Source organism: Archocentrus centrarchus, chromosome 12, assembly GCF_007364275.1.
Source record: "Archocentrus centrarchus isolate MPI-CPG fArcCen1 chromosome 12, fArcCen1, whole genome shotgun sequence".
NCBI lineage: Eukaryota > Metazoa > Chordata > Actinopteri > Cichliformes > Cichlidae > Archocentrus > Archocentrus centrarchus.
This window is the reverse complement of record NC_044357.1, coordinates 9901653-9916714: the sequence shown is the minus strand read 5'-3', so window position 1 is coordinate 9916714 and position 15062 is coordinate 9901653. Positions and strand designations below refer to the sequence as shown.

Below are 15062 nucleotides of genomic sequence, written 5' to 3'. Positions count from 1 at the left end.
AAAGTATAGCTGTGCATAGTTTTAGACTGCTTGCGCACTAGGCCTCTTCACTTAGCTATTTGTTTGTGGATTGTTACTGAAACACCTTTTGTGCCCAATTACCTCAGAAATGTTACATTTTTGAGCTTAAATAAAGACATAAAGCTGCCAGCGCGCAACTGTTTACTGTCACACCAGTGTTTTTTCTAATCTTCTGTCTCACCGAGCACAGATAATAAAGAAGACGTCCAGAAAACAGAGTTTGTCACAATGCCTTGAAGTGAGTATTTCTATATGGAGCTTTTCTTGAGTCCAGGCTGAGTCCAAAGTAACAAACAAGACACTAGAAGCATACTGTTTATACTTCCTGTCCTGTTCTAGAAAAACTGTAAAAAAAATCAAAAACAAAACAAAACAATGTATTAGTTGTTTAACTGATGTATTTTCCTTGATGGAGCAAATAAAAAGTAAACTCTGCATTTCCTCGTGTGCTCAGTCGTCACCCATACACAAACTACATGACTGCCTTCATGATGGATTTGAATCAAGCCTACCCTACACACTGGTAGCATTATTAATAAGCTCCACTTCCTTCAGAGAAAAATAAATAGACATGCAGTTGTGATTGTTATGTTGTACCATTACTATAGTAACAGTGAGTCAGGCAAAGAACATTTGCAAATTTTACAAGTGCATATGGAAACTAACCCTGAGCTCTGCAGCACCTCAGATCATGCACAGAGTGGAGCAGGGGTGCCAGACTCATTTTAGTTCACTAAAAAGTGCATTTACATTTACAAAACACATGATGAGCAGCCTGTGATGATAGATGCCGTGTCAAAGTTTTTCCACACATACACTGTATCTACTGTCATGTGATCGCATGTGCATTACAGTTTAAAGCCCAAAGTGGCACAAGACTTTTATTTGTAGAGATTTATAATTAGGACGTCACATTTGCATGTCTTTATGAAACATCGCCTTTATATGCAGAAGCACATTTTCATTCCTGTGTAGTAATGCTATAATGGCAATGCATTTTATAAATAAATACATTGAAAGAGTAATTAACGACTTCACAGCAATTTCCACACTTTACAAAACCATTCAGTGGTCTGCTGCACCCTTCGGAGGGCCACTTCTGGGCCCCTGGGCTACATGATTTATATACCTGGAGTAGAGGATGGGTTTGGTTTGAACCCTTCACTACGTATAGGCTCCTCCAAAAGGTCCAATCCAGCCCACTGGATTACTTAAAAACTTACTGTAAAGTCAGTAATTAATAATTAGATATATTCCTAGATTTAAATGAGTTGTGTGAATCATGAAGATGTATAATATGTTGTTTAGTTACAATAACTCTACACATGAAGGCTCCCCCTGCGGACTATAAATTGTCATGTACACTCACCTACCTCTTTGTTAGTAGTTAGTAGTAGTGTTTATTATCTGTATTTAAATGGATCATACATGATAAAAATTAAAATTAAAATTATACCTATCTGTTAAGTTTTAAGGGAATGTCTTTCACTTGGTTTTAGGATTTAAGCTTTTTTTAAAAAAAAAAAAAAAAGACTTGAGTATGGTCCACGTAAACATCTTCAGACTGTCCATTCATTTTTGTCCCCTTACTCTTTTCAGGGTCGTTGGGGACAACACAGAGAGACAGACAAACATTCACGCTTATGGGCAATTTTAGAATGACCAATTAGCCTAACAAGCACTGTATGTCTTTGGACTGTGGGAGGAAACTGGGGTATCCAGAGAAAACCACAGAAACACGAGGAGAACATGCAAACGCCACACAGGTCCACAAGGTCCTGGCCAAGGTCAATTTGAACCCAGGACCTTCTTGCTGTGAGTCAACAGGTCTAACCACTTCTCCACAGTACCACATACTGATTTTTTTTTTTTATTAATTAATTTTTTAAATCAGTTATTATTCAGTTGTTTTACTGATGTGACCCAGTTAAGATTAAACTGGAGTACATGTGGCCCATGAACTAAAACGAGTGTACCACCACCCCTGGTCTAGGAAAAACCGTGCAGTCAGTGGTGGAGCCACAGTTAAAAGCAGTGGCATTGCCCTTTAAGTGAACCGTCCAGTGACATCACCCGGCTCGGCTCGGCTGACAGCTCGGTGACCGATGACGGAGATTTGGGGATGCTGTCAGATCAAGGTAAAAACGGAGAAGCTCCTGTTCTGATAAACTATCTCTGAGGTGTGTCTTGTAGGCAAAGCCTGGAGGAGACGCGGCTGTTTCCTTGTTTTGTTGTTGTAGCTAACAACCTACTGTTAGCTAACACTGCAGTTTGGGGAATCTAGCTAGCGTTAGCATGAGCAGAAAGACATGCCTGGTGTCAAGTGTCAGTCCGTGGTAGAGGTCAGCTAACTTTATACTTATTAGTATCAAATTGTGTCAGGCTGTCGGCCCCTCTGTTTGGCTGAAACAGATAAATTTAAAACGCTCAGGGCCATGAATGAAATGCTGCCTGACTGCATTGCGTGTAGTGTTAATAGGCTGGTGTCAGGCTCTGCCTCTGCTCCAGTGCTGGGGGAAAGCTGTGAAGTAAGCTGCTATTTAAAGCCTGCATAAACGAGAAAAAAACACAATTCCCGTGATCTCCTGTGTAGATTAGAACTTTATAAGCTTTAAATGACAGGCGCATGCTAAGTCCCCGTCGTGTTTACAGCGCTGCTGGGGCTCACTGACTCGTCACTTGCGGTCCTTTTCTGGCACGTCGGGATAACCAATCCAGTTGGTCCCCGTCGTGAGTGGGAAGGCGCGTACTGTTTTCCAGCCCGCCCTGAGCAGCTCTCCTCCTCTCCTCCGTCTGTCTTCCTGTTGAATAATGTCATATTACCAACGCAGGGCGCGTTACACAATCAAGCCGTCATGCAAAATAGAAACACGTGTCTATAGGCGGTGCTGAAAAACGCAGCTTTACCGGGCGACAAAAAGACCGCAGAGGGTAAAAAACCCAGTTCAGTCGCAGGTTATTTTCGCAGCTTACAGCCGGTTTGATCATTCATTTGTATCGGAGATGAGAGCTGCGCACTCAACATGTGTTTTCCTTGCAGAGAGGACAATGATACGATCATGATCAGCCCCGATGGCTTCTCAAAATGCGAGGCGACTCTGCAAGAGACAGACAGCAACAGGAGGAGGAGGAGGAGGCCACCCGCAGAGATGCTCCATCTGCTGTCAGCTGTCATTGTTTGGCTGGTGACCGGCACCACCATCTCCAGCCTCAACAAATGGATATTTGCCGTTTACAACTTCAGGTACCCTCTGCTGCTGTCAGCGCTGCACATGCTGACAGCCATAGTGGTGGATTATGGGCTGATCAAGCTGCAGGTGATCCGCCACAGAGGAGCTGGCGAGCAGGACCTGACCCCCAGTGCAAAATGTAAGGTGTTCCTGTTGAGCCTGACATTTTGTGCCAGTATCGCCTTTGGAAACATGGGTCTGAACTATGTCCAGTTGTCGTTTGCACAAATGATCTACACTACTACCCCGCTTTTTACTCTGGCCATCTCTACGCTAATCCTGGGCAAGCAGCATCACATCATCAAATACACAGCCATGATGCCCATCTGCCTGGGTGCGTCCTTCAGCATTATGGGAGAGGTCCAGTTCGATCAGACTGGCTGCTTCTTTGTGTTCGCAGCGACCATGCTGAGAGGGGTCAAGTCCATTCAGCAGAGTGAGTACCACTTCTACTGCCTTGCTGTCCTGTTTGCCACACTGGAAAGTTGACATCACTATTTTGTTTTGTCGCGTTGCTAAAGAAAATAACCTCTGTCTCATGGCACTGACATCAGGGAGCATTTTAGACACTGCAGCAGTCTGCGGTCCTGGAACTTCTTAGAAATTTGGTGATTCACTTCACCATCCATAAACGGACCCTGAAATTAAGGTGGAATGGCACATTGGTTGTGTGTTTTTTTTTTTTTTTTGTTGCCAGGGGAACATAATAAACAAACATATCATGTTTGTGGTACATACCAGCAACAGGCTGAGCCGTTATGTTTATGTTGGCTCCTAACTTAAACTTTAGTTTCATTATGATTAAGCTGATAGATTTGAAATGACAGCTTATCTTCCTTTTATTTGAATGGGCTTTTTGCATAATCAGCATTTCAGAAAATCCACCACAAGTTGAGAAGTCATTTGATTACTGATCAGAGTGACTTTAGTTTAACACTTTGGAAAAAAAAAATCATGCAGTGAAGAACCAAAGTGTTAAAAAAAAAAAACATCTCAGGCATCAGATGCACCTTATAGCTCACCTGGTTAAACAGGCAACCCACGTACTGACAATTATAGTCCTGTGTGTCACTCACCCTCTCTCTTTCCCCCATAGTTTCTATCTACTACACTGCCCTACCTAACAATGGCCTAAAATGCTAAAATAATAATAATAATAATAATAATAATAATAATAATAATAATAATAAATTTTTAAAAAAGGCCAAATTATTGTTTAGTTTTATTAAACCTTCCCAAGATCCTTAAGAGAGCAGTAAAGTTCTTGATTGGATTATCTAACGGGGGGAAAAAATGAGCAGCTTTCAGTAGAAAAAAATATAAACATGAGAGGGATTCCTTTCTTAAATTGATGTCATGTGGACTAACTTTTGCCCTCACTGTATTCATCTGGTGTACTTGTTTACCTAATGTTCTGGGCTCTCGCTGGAGTATTCATTACATAAATTGCTTTAAAGCTGCAAACGGATTGCACCACAGATCAGTGGCTTAGGCTTTCCAACGTCATCAGTCTTCATAACACTGTGGTTGTCAGAGAAGGGGGGGGGGAAAAGTTTCTAAACATACATATGAAGAGAGGTCCTGTCTTTAAAGTCTTACACAAGCAGGTATTCAGGTTCCTCAGAGGAAAGTAATGCAGTTCTTTTAGACATTTTGAGAGATTTGCTTGTTGTTTTGTTTAAATGTCGGAAGGAAAATTTAGGCCCTGCTCGTGGAACATAATATGTAAGCAAGGCGCTGAACATTTTATTTTTAAAATTTTACACCCTCAGATGTTTTCTCAAGTTTCAAGAAGCTATTTTAAGCCTCTTACACATGTTGTTGCGACAGTTTTTTTTTTTTTTCCTGTGACACACTTTGGTAGGGCGTTCATTAAACATTTGCTCAGCATTTAGTTTTTGTTTTGCTTTTTTTTAACAATGATGTGTTTTACTTTCTGCACTGACATCATGGCACATTATACAAATTTCTGAAAAAAGGAGCTTTGCATATGGAGCTTCTGTTATCAAACTGCTTTAGAGTTCACCGTCTCCTTTTGACTGGCACTTTATTCAGTTTGTGCCTGTTATCTTGCTCATAAGAGCACGGAGACCTGCTGTTATGTATTTGAGGTAGGAAATATGATATCTGGATTTGATTAGTAGTACTGTGGCGTTAAAAGAATTTCACAATATCTGAATTTGTCCAGGTCAGTGCACAGCTGAGGCACAGCAGATAGGTTATATCTATCTACGTCATGTTTTTTGGCTTGGTACCAAAGCATTAGTTTTTGTGCCACCTCTAGTTGTGACTCAATATGTTTACTTTGACACAGTTTGGCAGTGCTTGTCCTTAGATTGATTTTTACATGTTTTATTTATGGTAATAAATAGTTTGTAACTGCTGTGGACATTTCTCTGTTTATGCAGGTATTTTACTTCAGGAGGAAAAGATCAACTCCGTGTTCCTGCTCTACCTGATGTCCATTCCCAGCTTCTGCATCTTGGCCATAGCTGCTCTCGCCTTGGAAAACTGGGCCATGCTTGAGTCGCCGCTGCATTACGACCGCCACCTGTGGGTCTTCATCTTGCTCAGCTGCCTGGGCTCGGTCATGTACAACTTGGCCAGCTGCTGCGTCATCACGCTCACCTCGGCCGTCACTCTGCATATCCTCGGCAACCTGAGCGTGGTGGGAAACCTGCTGTTGTCTCAGCTGCTCTTTGGCAGCGAGCTGTCCGCCCTGAGCTGCGCCGGCGCAGTGCTCACATTGTCTGGCATGCTCATCTATCAGAACTCAGAATTTATAGTCAGCTACATGGATGCACGCAGGGCCAAAGCTAAAGGCTCTGTACAGGTGAATTTTCACAATGTAAGCGGAGAAGCCTCGGTTAAAGCTGGTGCATCTGATAAAACATATCATCCTCACCATCAGAGCACAGACAGAACACAAGAAGACAAAATGGACTGAAAAGAAAACAGGAAATGGGCTCTAATGTGTGACTTTATACAGTTAAATTGCCACTTACAGAATGACAAAAATGATCTTTTTTTTTTTTATTATTATTTTTTTAACTTCCTCACTGTGCCACTTTATTTATCTCCTGTTCACACAGAATTGGAGTCTGCAGAGAGGAAATGTTGCCTTTCTGCTTTTTTTTTTTTTTTTTTTTTCCCCCCCATGGTGAAGGTTAAATTTTCTCCCCTATCTGTGTCATATATAGCCTATAGCGGTATATGCATGCACGAGCACACTAAACTGTTTGATACCTCATCAGGTTTTCACACTGTCACTCTTACTACTCCACTGTGAAAATGTTCTCGTATCCTGAGTGCTCTGATCGATGTTTTGGGTGGCTGTTGTGGATACTATCCACTGCAGCGACCCTCATAGATGGCAGGGGGCGAGGCAGGGCCTCAGGCCTGAGTGGGCACAATTTGTAATAAAAAGATATATTTATAGTACTGTTACCTGATACTGGGACTGGGTGTTTTTGGCAGCTTTTTTATGGGAAAGTGGTAAGCTTGTTAAATAAAGGCGCTGCTGCTGTTGGTGTTGGGAAGTTATGATTATGGACATAGCTGACACTTTTGTGCATTGCCACACCCCATTTCCTCTACTGAAGCACATTTTTAATAAGAGGCTGTGTTTGTCCTCCTATATGAACTTCAGTGTGGCTTTCCTCTTCAGGCCTAGATTTTGTTCTCGCACCAACCTGGAAAGGCAGTCTCTGTAGAGTCGGTACAATTATTTCCATCTTTTACAAAGGCACACTCGATAATTAGGTTCACGAGGTCTCTAAGGAGTGTCACTCAACCTTAGCTGGCTTTTCCCTCTGGAACACATGAGGAAAAAGAAGACTGAGATGTCCTTTAAGGTCACTTCTTAAGTCCTAACCTTTGTGTTATTTTTAAACCAGCACATCTTGAAAACTGACTTCTGCTGGACAGCGTTCTGTTTCCACTCTCAGTATTAAAAAAAAAAGCAGATTAATTACATATTTTATCCCCCTTCTGATATTTATGTGAAGGAAAATATTTATTTTCTAGGGCCTTAGTAATAATCACAGGCATTTAATGCTGTGGAATTGGGTCCTCAAGTGTCTTTAAACTGTACACGTGTAAAATTTGAGTGTGCTAGTCAAGGCAGAAGTTTGCATGCTATCGCACCAGAAAGCATCCAAAATACCCTCCGATGTCTGTTATACTCCCTCCTACATGCACGGTATGCCAAATGTTTACTTTAAAGCTTCTTTTTGTTTTTGTCTTTTCAAAGTGGTTTTGTCAGTGACCAGATGTGATCAGTGCTCACGTGTGTGCTCTCAAAAGATGAAAACAAAGCCCTGCATAAAAAGGCTTAATATAACACACTGGGTTTTTTTTTTTTCCAGCATATTTTACCATGGTAATTACAGCAGGCAAGGCTGTATGCTGAATAAGATGAATAACATTTCAAGGGTGCCGTTCGTAAAATGACATAATATGTGTAAGATGCTTTTTATAATTCCACGGTCACCAGAAAATGGTGCATTTCTTTTTTCTTTTTCTTTTTTTGCAGTTTATGGTTTTATATTTCTTAATAGCACCACTCACACATTTAAAGGTGATGCACGACAGATAATTTCACTGGGTTTATGCTACTGTACTGAATACCTCAACTCTTAAACAGGACTTAACGCCCTTGTGTTCGCTGACTATTAACTATAGGAATGAGATCAAGGAAACCACAGCAAGAGAAATCACAGATGAGCAGTTTAAACTGAAATAGTACATATTGACATTTTGACCTTTAATAATCAGAAAACTGCAGTTAGTTTTCAGTTTCATAATCTAATCCCGTGGTCTCGTCTCATTTTGGCGACTTGTTCTCATCGTGTTTGAGTAGATTGAGTCTGGAGGAAAAAAAAAAAATTGTTGCACTGACATGCTACAAGGAAGTGGCCTTCAAAGCCTACAGTTCCTGTGTGCATACTGGTTTTGATTGTTTGCAAAGATAGTTGGATGTAAATAGTTATTTTTATTTTGTTATGCATTTTATAGTTATATGACTGGTTGAAACTATATTGATTCAAGAATGAAATGTCTGCCTCATGCCTTATTTGGACACACTGTAGATGATAACGCAGGGGTTTGATGAAATGCTGTAGGTGCTTTTCTTGTTTACGGGCAAATAAAGAGATGATTCATGTACACATTACCTGCAAATGTCTGAAAAAAACAATTGGGTTGGTACAATTAAATAACAAAACCAAGCACCTGATTTCTGAATCTAAGGGTTTTTTTTTTTTCTTGAAACTACATTCATATCTGAAATAGATTTAACACCAGCTCCCTGTTTTCTCAAAGTATCCCCACACACCAAAACACCACCACCAACACCCTGAACTGGTGATGCAAAGCAGGATGGATCCATGTCTCCATGTTGACCCTACCATTCAAATGCTGCAGCAGAAATTGAGACTCATCAGACCAGGCTACATTTTTCCAATCTTCTGTCTTCATACTTGGTGAGCCCGTGCAAATTTTAGTCTCAGTTTCTTGTTCTTAGCTACGAAGAGTGGCATCCCATAGCCTTGAATCAGATGGGCTGCTGTAGCCCATCTGATTACCTTGCATACCTTGGTTGTAATGAGTGGCTATTTGAGTAACTGTTGCCTTTTTATCAGCTCAAAGCAGGCTGGCCATTCTCCTCTGACCTCTGGCATCAACAAGGCATTTTTGCCCAGAGAACTGCAGCAGCTCACTGGATATTTTCTCTCTTTTTTTTTTTGGACTGTTCCCTGCAAACCTTAGAAATGGTTGTGTGGGAAAATCCCAGTCCATCCATTCTCTTCCGCTTGTCCTGTTCAGGTTTGCGGGGGGGGGGGGGGGGGCTGGAGCCTATCGCAGCTGACATAGGGCGAGAGGCAGGGTACACCCTGTACAGGTTGCCAGCCTGTCGCAGGGCCAACACAGAGAGACAGACAACCATTCACAATTATGGGCAATTTAGAGTGACCCATTAACCTAACCCCAGTAATTGCATGTCTTTGGACTGTGGGAGGAAACCCACGCAGACACAGGGAGAACATGCCAACTCCACACAATGAGAGGTCTGGGCCAAGGTAGAATTGAACCCAGGGCTTCTAGATGTCATTCTCACTGTGAGGCAGTACTGCTAACCACCACACCCAGGCAGTAGTGCTAACCAGGAAAATCCCAGTAGATCAGCAATTTCTAAAATACTCAGACCAGCCTGCCACAGTCAAAATCACTTAAACCACCTTTCTTCCTCATTCTGATGCTTGGTTTCAGCTTCAGCAGGTCGTCTTAATCATGTCTAAACACACTCGGCTGTTGCCATGTGATTATCTAATTCGATTTTTGCTTTGATAAGCAATTGAACAGGCCGGTGAGTGCATTTAAAATATGATTTTGCTTTTAATCATGAAGCTCCTCACTTACTTTCAGACATGTACCGCTCACTGATGGGGAACTTTGTTGCAGATAAAATAGGGCTGCAACTAATTTTCATTACCGATTCATAGTAAGCTGATTCTGAGATTTGAAATGTGAAAAATGGCCATCCAAAGTTCCCACAGCCCACAGGTGGCCGCCTAAACAGCATCATTGTCTGAAAAACAGTACAAACCTCAAATATATTACAAATATGTTTGTTGGCTCACTGTCAGGTCTTGTACTTGTATAAGTTTAGCAATACCCTGCAGCTCAAAACATCTGTGTTAGAAAGTCTCAGTGAGCCACCTCATGTTGATTCACTGTGGAGACATCTTGATGCAGTTATGCATGCTCACCACCGGGTGGAGCAATTTATCTGCTTTGTGATTTATTAGGCATCTTTTTAAGTCTCTAAAACTTTAAAACACTAAAAGGATCACAGCTGAAGTTGAACACATTTTGTTTAAGCTGCTTTCTTACAGATGTGCGTTTGTATCTGTCTCTGTGTGTCTGTGCTCTGTCGTCCTTTATAGACATTCTTACTTCTGTAAACAGAGTTCATTGGTCAGACTTTTGCCTCAATAAGGCAGTGCTCCTCACTTTTTTTTTCTTTTTTCTGTGCAATTGTTAACTCCTTATTTTCCACCCCAATGATTCATCTGGAGCACTCCAGCAGAGCCAAGAGAGATTTATTATTATAAAATCAAAGTTTATATGAGGTTATGCTCCATAAATTATCGTGTGCCATCATCCAGCAACAAGAGGAGGAGGGACTCTTTTCAAGGTGACAGAGATGGATGAACCAGGACCTGGTGTGTTTCCTTCTTCTCCTCCTCTTTTATCCCTTTTTGGGTGGTTTGTGTAAGCAATCTGCACTCTCTCTCCAAACATGCATCCTCACGAAGCGCTGCAGTGAGAGGTGTGATGTCAGGGCTGAATTCCCACAGCTCCCCGGAGAAGTTTAAAAGAGGATCAAGAAGAGGAGAAAGGAGTACTGACTCCCAAAGATCGCCACAAAACGCACCCTGAGAACAGGTGAGTGACATTAAACCTCAGCAGACCCCCCCACTCCCCCAATCTGAAGCTCTAATTTTCACAGTCTTGTTATTTTGTGCTTCTCATGTTGTGCCACCAGGCACTCGATTTTTCCAGTGTCTCAGCACATAGTTGCATGCTGTTATCAGATTCTCTTAGTAATGCTTGCTACATTACTATATTTGTACGTGTTTCCCCCCCCCCCCCCCCCCCTCTGTGCTGTAGTCAGACAACTGCTGCGATAAACTGAGGGTTCCTTCTGTAAAGCAAACATTTCTTTACACAGCTCCTCAGTTTGTGTCGGCAAAGACTCACAGAGCAGTTTATATTAGAATTACTGACTGCAAGTAGAACAAATGTAGTTCTTAAGGTCCACCTGTGACATTTGTGCTTTTTTTTTTCAGTAAATAGTGAGCATTATCTGGCCTGTTTGGTCAGAAATAATTCAAACATTTTTAATTCTGTCAGTGATGAACTTTGGATTATGAAGGCTAAGTTATTGCTCCTGCGTGTCAGACATGGGTTTCATACAGCTGCCTCTCTTTAGTTCTTGCACTGTAAAAGAAAAAAAAAAGTCAAGAAACATGCTTCTCTCAGCTGTGTTTTCACACGACCAGGTTCACCTGTCAGACATGGATTCAAAAACTGATGGCAAACCAGCATCGCTAAACAGTGAAGAACTGGCTGCTATTGAGGATGAAGATGTTCTTAACAAGATGGTGAGTGAGTTATAGGTGGCTTCAGCCGATCAAAGTGTCCAAATCACATTCATGCAAACAGCAGGGAGGGAACTGCTGCTCTGCAAAGAGATTTTTTTTTTTTCCATTTAGTCATCCTGTATATTCTAATCTGCACAATTTCTAATGCTGAAAGAATGATTTCAGTTCAGTTTTATTTATATAGCACTAAATCACAACAACAGTCACCTCAAGATGCTTTATACTGTAAGGTAAAGACCCTGCAGTATCAAAGAGAAAACCCCAACATGCTGATGATGGTTCAAGGTCACCTGATCCTGCCCTAAGTATAAGCTTAAGTTTGAATCCTAATCTTAAAAGTAGAGATGGTGTTTGTCTCCTAAATCCAAACTCCAAGCTGGTTCCACAGGAGCTGGACCCGATGGCTGAAGGCTCTGCCTCCCATTTTACTTTTAGGAACTCTAAGTAAGCCAGCAGTCTGAGAGCAAAGAGCTCTATTGGGATAATATGGTACCATGAGGTCTATGAGATATGATGGGGCCTGATTATTCAAGAACTTGTATGTAATTCAATACCCGGACATATCCTGGTCAAGAATGACTCCACAATTCCTCAGAGTGTTACTGGAAGCCAAAATAATGGCATATAGTGTAAGTACCTGGTTAGATACTGCATCTCTCAGACTTTTAGGGCCAAGTACAATAACCTTAGTTTTGTCTGCATCTAGAAGAAAATTAAAGGTCATCCATGCCTGTAATCTTTATTCTGTATTAGATCAAAATATTTTAAATGTCTGGTAGCAATTTGGGTTATAATCTCTGTTTCTTTACCTGTAATCATCTTTTTAGCTCGACAGTGCATCAGATTTTGAAGAGAGACGGATGATCCGTGCTGCACTGAGGGACCTACTGAAGAAAAAAAGAGGTGAAACATCAGGAAAACCGACAGCTCTGTCAAATAGCGAGGGCAGTGATATAGTCATCACTCATTTGGTGTTTTCTTTTGTTCTCTCTAAATTGCCTGTCATCAGAAAAACGGGAGCAGGAGCGAGGCTCAAGGCAGCAAGACTTAAGACAACAGGGACTGAGCAAAGCGGGAACGAGAGGCGGAGCTGTTAGCATAGGAAGGGCATCCATGAATCAGCAGCCATCAATAAACAGTAACCGTGAAACCCCTCGAGTTTGTGAACGCATCATATTTTTTAATGTTTTAGCGCAACGCTTTAATTCCCTTCATCATTTTAGAACCAAGCAGCCAGCCATCTCCCTCAGCCTCTACTCCCTTTAACAGGACAGCAGGCAGGTGAGTCACATGCGAGGGAGCACAGGTGAGCATTTTATGTGGTCAGTTTTGCAAAAGAGAATTAAAGACCACTCATATTCTATATTAAAGAACCAATTCTGCGGCATAGCTACTAATGAGGGGAAGAGCCTTTTCTGCTCAAAGCATTTGCCTCATCAAAAGATGAGGTGACCTGTACTTTTCTGTTCAGTGTGTATCTTTCCTTCCTCTCCTTAGCAAGGCCAGTTCTGCTGCTGCTCCTCCTGCTGTGGCACCCAACGCTAAGAATGTCAAACAGATGCTTCTGGACTGGTGCAGGGCCAAAACAGAGCCATATGAGGTAAATATGCCCTACCTCACTCTGTCTGTGAATTGTGGCCCAGTGGAGCTATACATAGCCTTGACTCTTATGTCCCTCTTCCTGCCACTTCTTCTTCTAAACTTATTCTGGTATGAAACAGGGGGTGGACATCCAGAACTTCTCCTCCAGCTGGAAAGACGGCATAGCCTTTTGTGCTCTGGTGCACCGGTTCTTCCCTGACGCATTTGAGTACTCCATCCTCAACCCTAACAAGCCCAAGGAAAACTTCCAGCTGGCTTTCAGCACAGCAGAGTGAGCTCTCAATCCTTATATGTCCTATCTGGAAAAACTCTGGCATTAAATTATAAATAACAAAGTAACTTTACACTTACATTGATTCTCTCGAGTCATTTTTCACTGACATATGCTCTTTCTACAGGAAGCTGGCAGGTTGCCCTCCTCTGCTGGATGCTGATGACTTAGTCCGGATGCACGAGCCCGACTGGAAGTGCGTGTACACGTATATCCAGGAGTTTTACCGCTGCCTGGTAGAGAAAGGCCTGGTCAAAACCAAGAAGCGGCCATAGACTCAGAACCTTCTGGAGTTGCTGTGATTTCAGATTTTACAAATTGTACACATATCACAACAAGCTGATGTCAGAAAGGGACGATGTTATGCACTGTTTTCCAACTAAATATTTACAACTTGCCTCTGATCACATCTGGCTCATGCACCACTTGAATGTGCCTAATGCGTAGTACTTGTATTGGTTTGTGTGTGTTAGCAGGCGCTTTTGGGTGTCTTTGTGCTCTCAGTGGACAGCTGGCGTTTAGGATCAGTGCATTCCACTGAGATTACACATCTGTATTAATCCCACAGTCACAGAGGGAGTCTGGGAACAACATTTATGATGATGCTGTTGAGGGCCAGAGAGTGTGAGTAATAAAGATCCATTTAATAAATATCAGTTCCAGTATACCAACTGCTGTTATATTGATAAAAATAATACTAAAGCCACTGTACTGCATACTTAAATGAACAGTTTAGGTTTGTGTCATCTTGGCTGATTTTGCAAACATGGGGTCTCTGTGGTACTATCTCAGTTTTTACAGTTGGGATCGGAAGTTTCCATCCACTCGTCATGGGCATGAAAGTCATGGTAATTTGGGGGTTTTAATGGTTTCTTTGAACTGTGCTTTTTCCAGGTTGGAATGATTGTACAGCATACAGTACATCTTTAATGGCCTTAAAAAACAAAAATTGGGTGCATAAGTTTGAAATTATTTTGTATTTTTTTGTAATCCACACAGGGTCAAAAGCATACATAAAGGCACAAATATATACATACACTCACTTAAATATTTTAATAAGTGGTGCTGAAGGGTCTATAATGTACAGTATTTTATATAAACAGGGCCAAGCCCTATTAACTTCTCATTAGTGATCATGATCAATCAATATTCAGAATAACGGAAGTCCAAGGAGCTCTGTGAAGCTCTAAGAAGGAGATTTACACAAGTTGGGAAGTTCTCTTGAAGCCAATTCTAAACAACTGTAGATTCCAAGATCATTAGTTTAAACAATTTATTCAAAAACAAGTTATTCAGATGTGTCATCACTTTTCCGAGGCTGGGAAAAGGCCCAAACAGTCACTCTCAGATGAGAGGAAATTGGTTAAGATGTTCAGGAACAATCCAGGAACCACTTTGGCTCAAACCTGCCATGAACTGGAAACAGCTGGAACACCAGTGTCGCTGTCCACAGTGTAGTATTGCCACATCACCATGGACTGAGAGAGTACTGACCAAAAAAGAAGCCTCTGCTCCAAAATCGACACCTTCAAGCTCAACGTAAATTTGCAGCTGCCCACATTGACGAGCCATATGCCCTCTGGGGAAATGTTTTCAAAACTAATAACACTGTATCAGCTGTCAAGTATGGCAGTGGTAGAATCATGTTACTGGTACATTGCACAAAGTGGATGGAATAAAGAAGAAGAAGGACTGGCTCAAAATTCTTGAACTTCACCTTAAATCAACAGCTTGGACACAGCTGGGTTTTCCAACAGGACAATGATCCCA

The 15062-nt window shown here is 41.7% G+C and overlaps 2 protein-coding genes across 5 annotated transcripts; both read left to right on the top strand.

Moving 5' to 3' along the window:
* The first annotated feature begins 2072 nt into the window (after positions 1-2072).
* On the top strand, positions 2073-8474 carry slc35e4 (solute carrier family 35 member E4). Of its 4 annotated transcripts, none has more exons than XM_030743386.1 (3): positions 2073-2159; positions 3062-3687; positions 5660-8474. In XM_030743386.1, the coding sequence occupies exons 2-3, from the start codon at positions 3081-3083 to the stop codon at positions 6196-6198; spliced, it is 1146 nt and encodes a 381-aa protein (XP_030599246.1). In that variant the 5' UTR covers positions 2073-2159; positions 3062-3080; the 3' UTR covers positions 6199-8474. The 4 variants fall into 4 exon arrangements, with proteins under 4 accessions (XP_030599246.1, XP_030599247.1, XP_030599248.1 ...); XM_030743387.1 differs by lacking the exon at positions 2073-2159 and having other exon boundaries at positions 2994-3687; positions 5660-5719; positions 5855-8474; XM_030743388.1 differs by lacking the exon at positions 2073-2159 and having other exon boundaries at positions 2995-3687; positions 5660-5890; positions 6843-8474.
* Positions 8475-10582: 2108 nt separating this feature from the next.
* Positions 10583-13904, top strand: smtna (smoothelin a). The gene is made up of 8 exons (XM_030743299.1): positions 10583-10700; positions 11318-11419; positions 12247-12322; positions 12429-12557; positions 12643-12700; positions 12917-13019; positions 13141-13292; positions 13420-13904. The coding sequence occupies exons 2-8, from the start codon at positions 11333-11335 to the stop codon at positions 13565-13567; spliced, it is 753 nt and encodes a 250-aa protein (XP_030599159.1). The 5' UTR covers positions 10583-10700; positions 11318-11332; the 3' UTR covers positions 13568-13904.
* Positions 13905-15062: the final 1158 nt, after the last annotated feature.

Coding starts and splice junctions, on each gene's coding strand:
- smtna (XM_030743299.1), top strand. CDS start 11,333: ATGGATTCAAAAACTGATGGCAAACCAGCATCGCTAAACAGTGAAGAA. Junction 12,701..12,916: donor TTTAACAGGACAGCAGGCAG/GTGAGTCACATG, acceptor TCCTCTCCTTAG/CAAGGCCAGTTCTGCTGCTG. Junction 13,293..13,419: donor CTGGCTTTCAGCACAGCAGA/GTGAGCTCTCAA, acceptor CTCTTTCTACAG/GAAGCTGGCAGGTTGCCCTC.
- slc35e4 (XM_030743385.1), top strand. CDS start 3,045: ATGTGTTTTCCTTGCAGAGAGGACAATGATACGATCATGATCAGCCCC. Junction 3,688..5,659: donor GGTCAAGTCCATTCAGCAGA/GTGAGTACCACT, acceptor CTGTTTATGCAG/GTATTTTACTTCAGGAGGAA.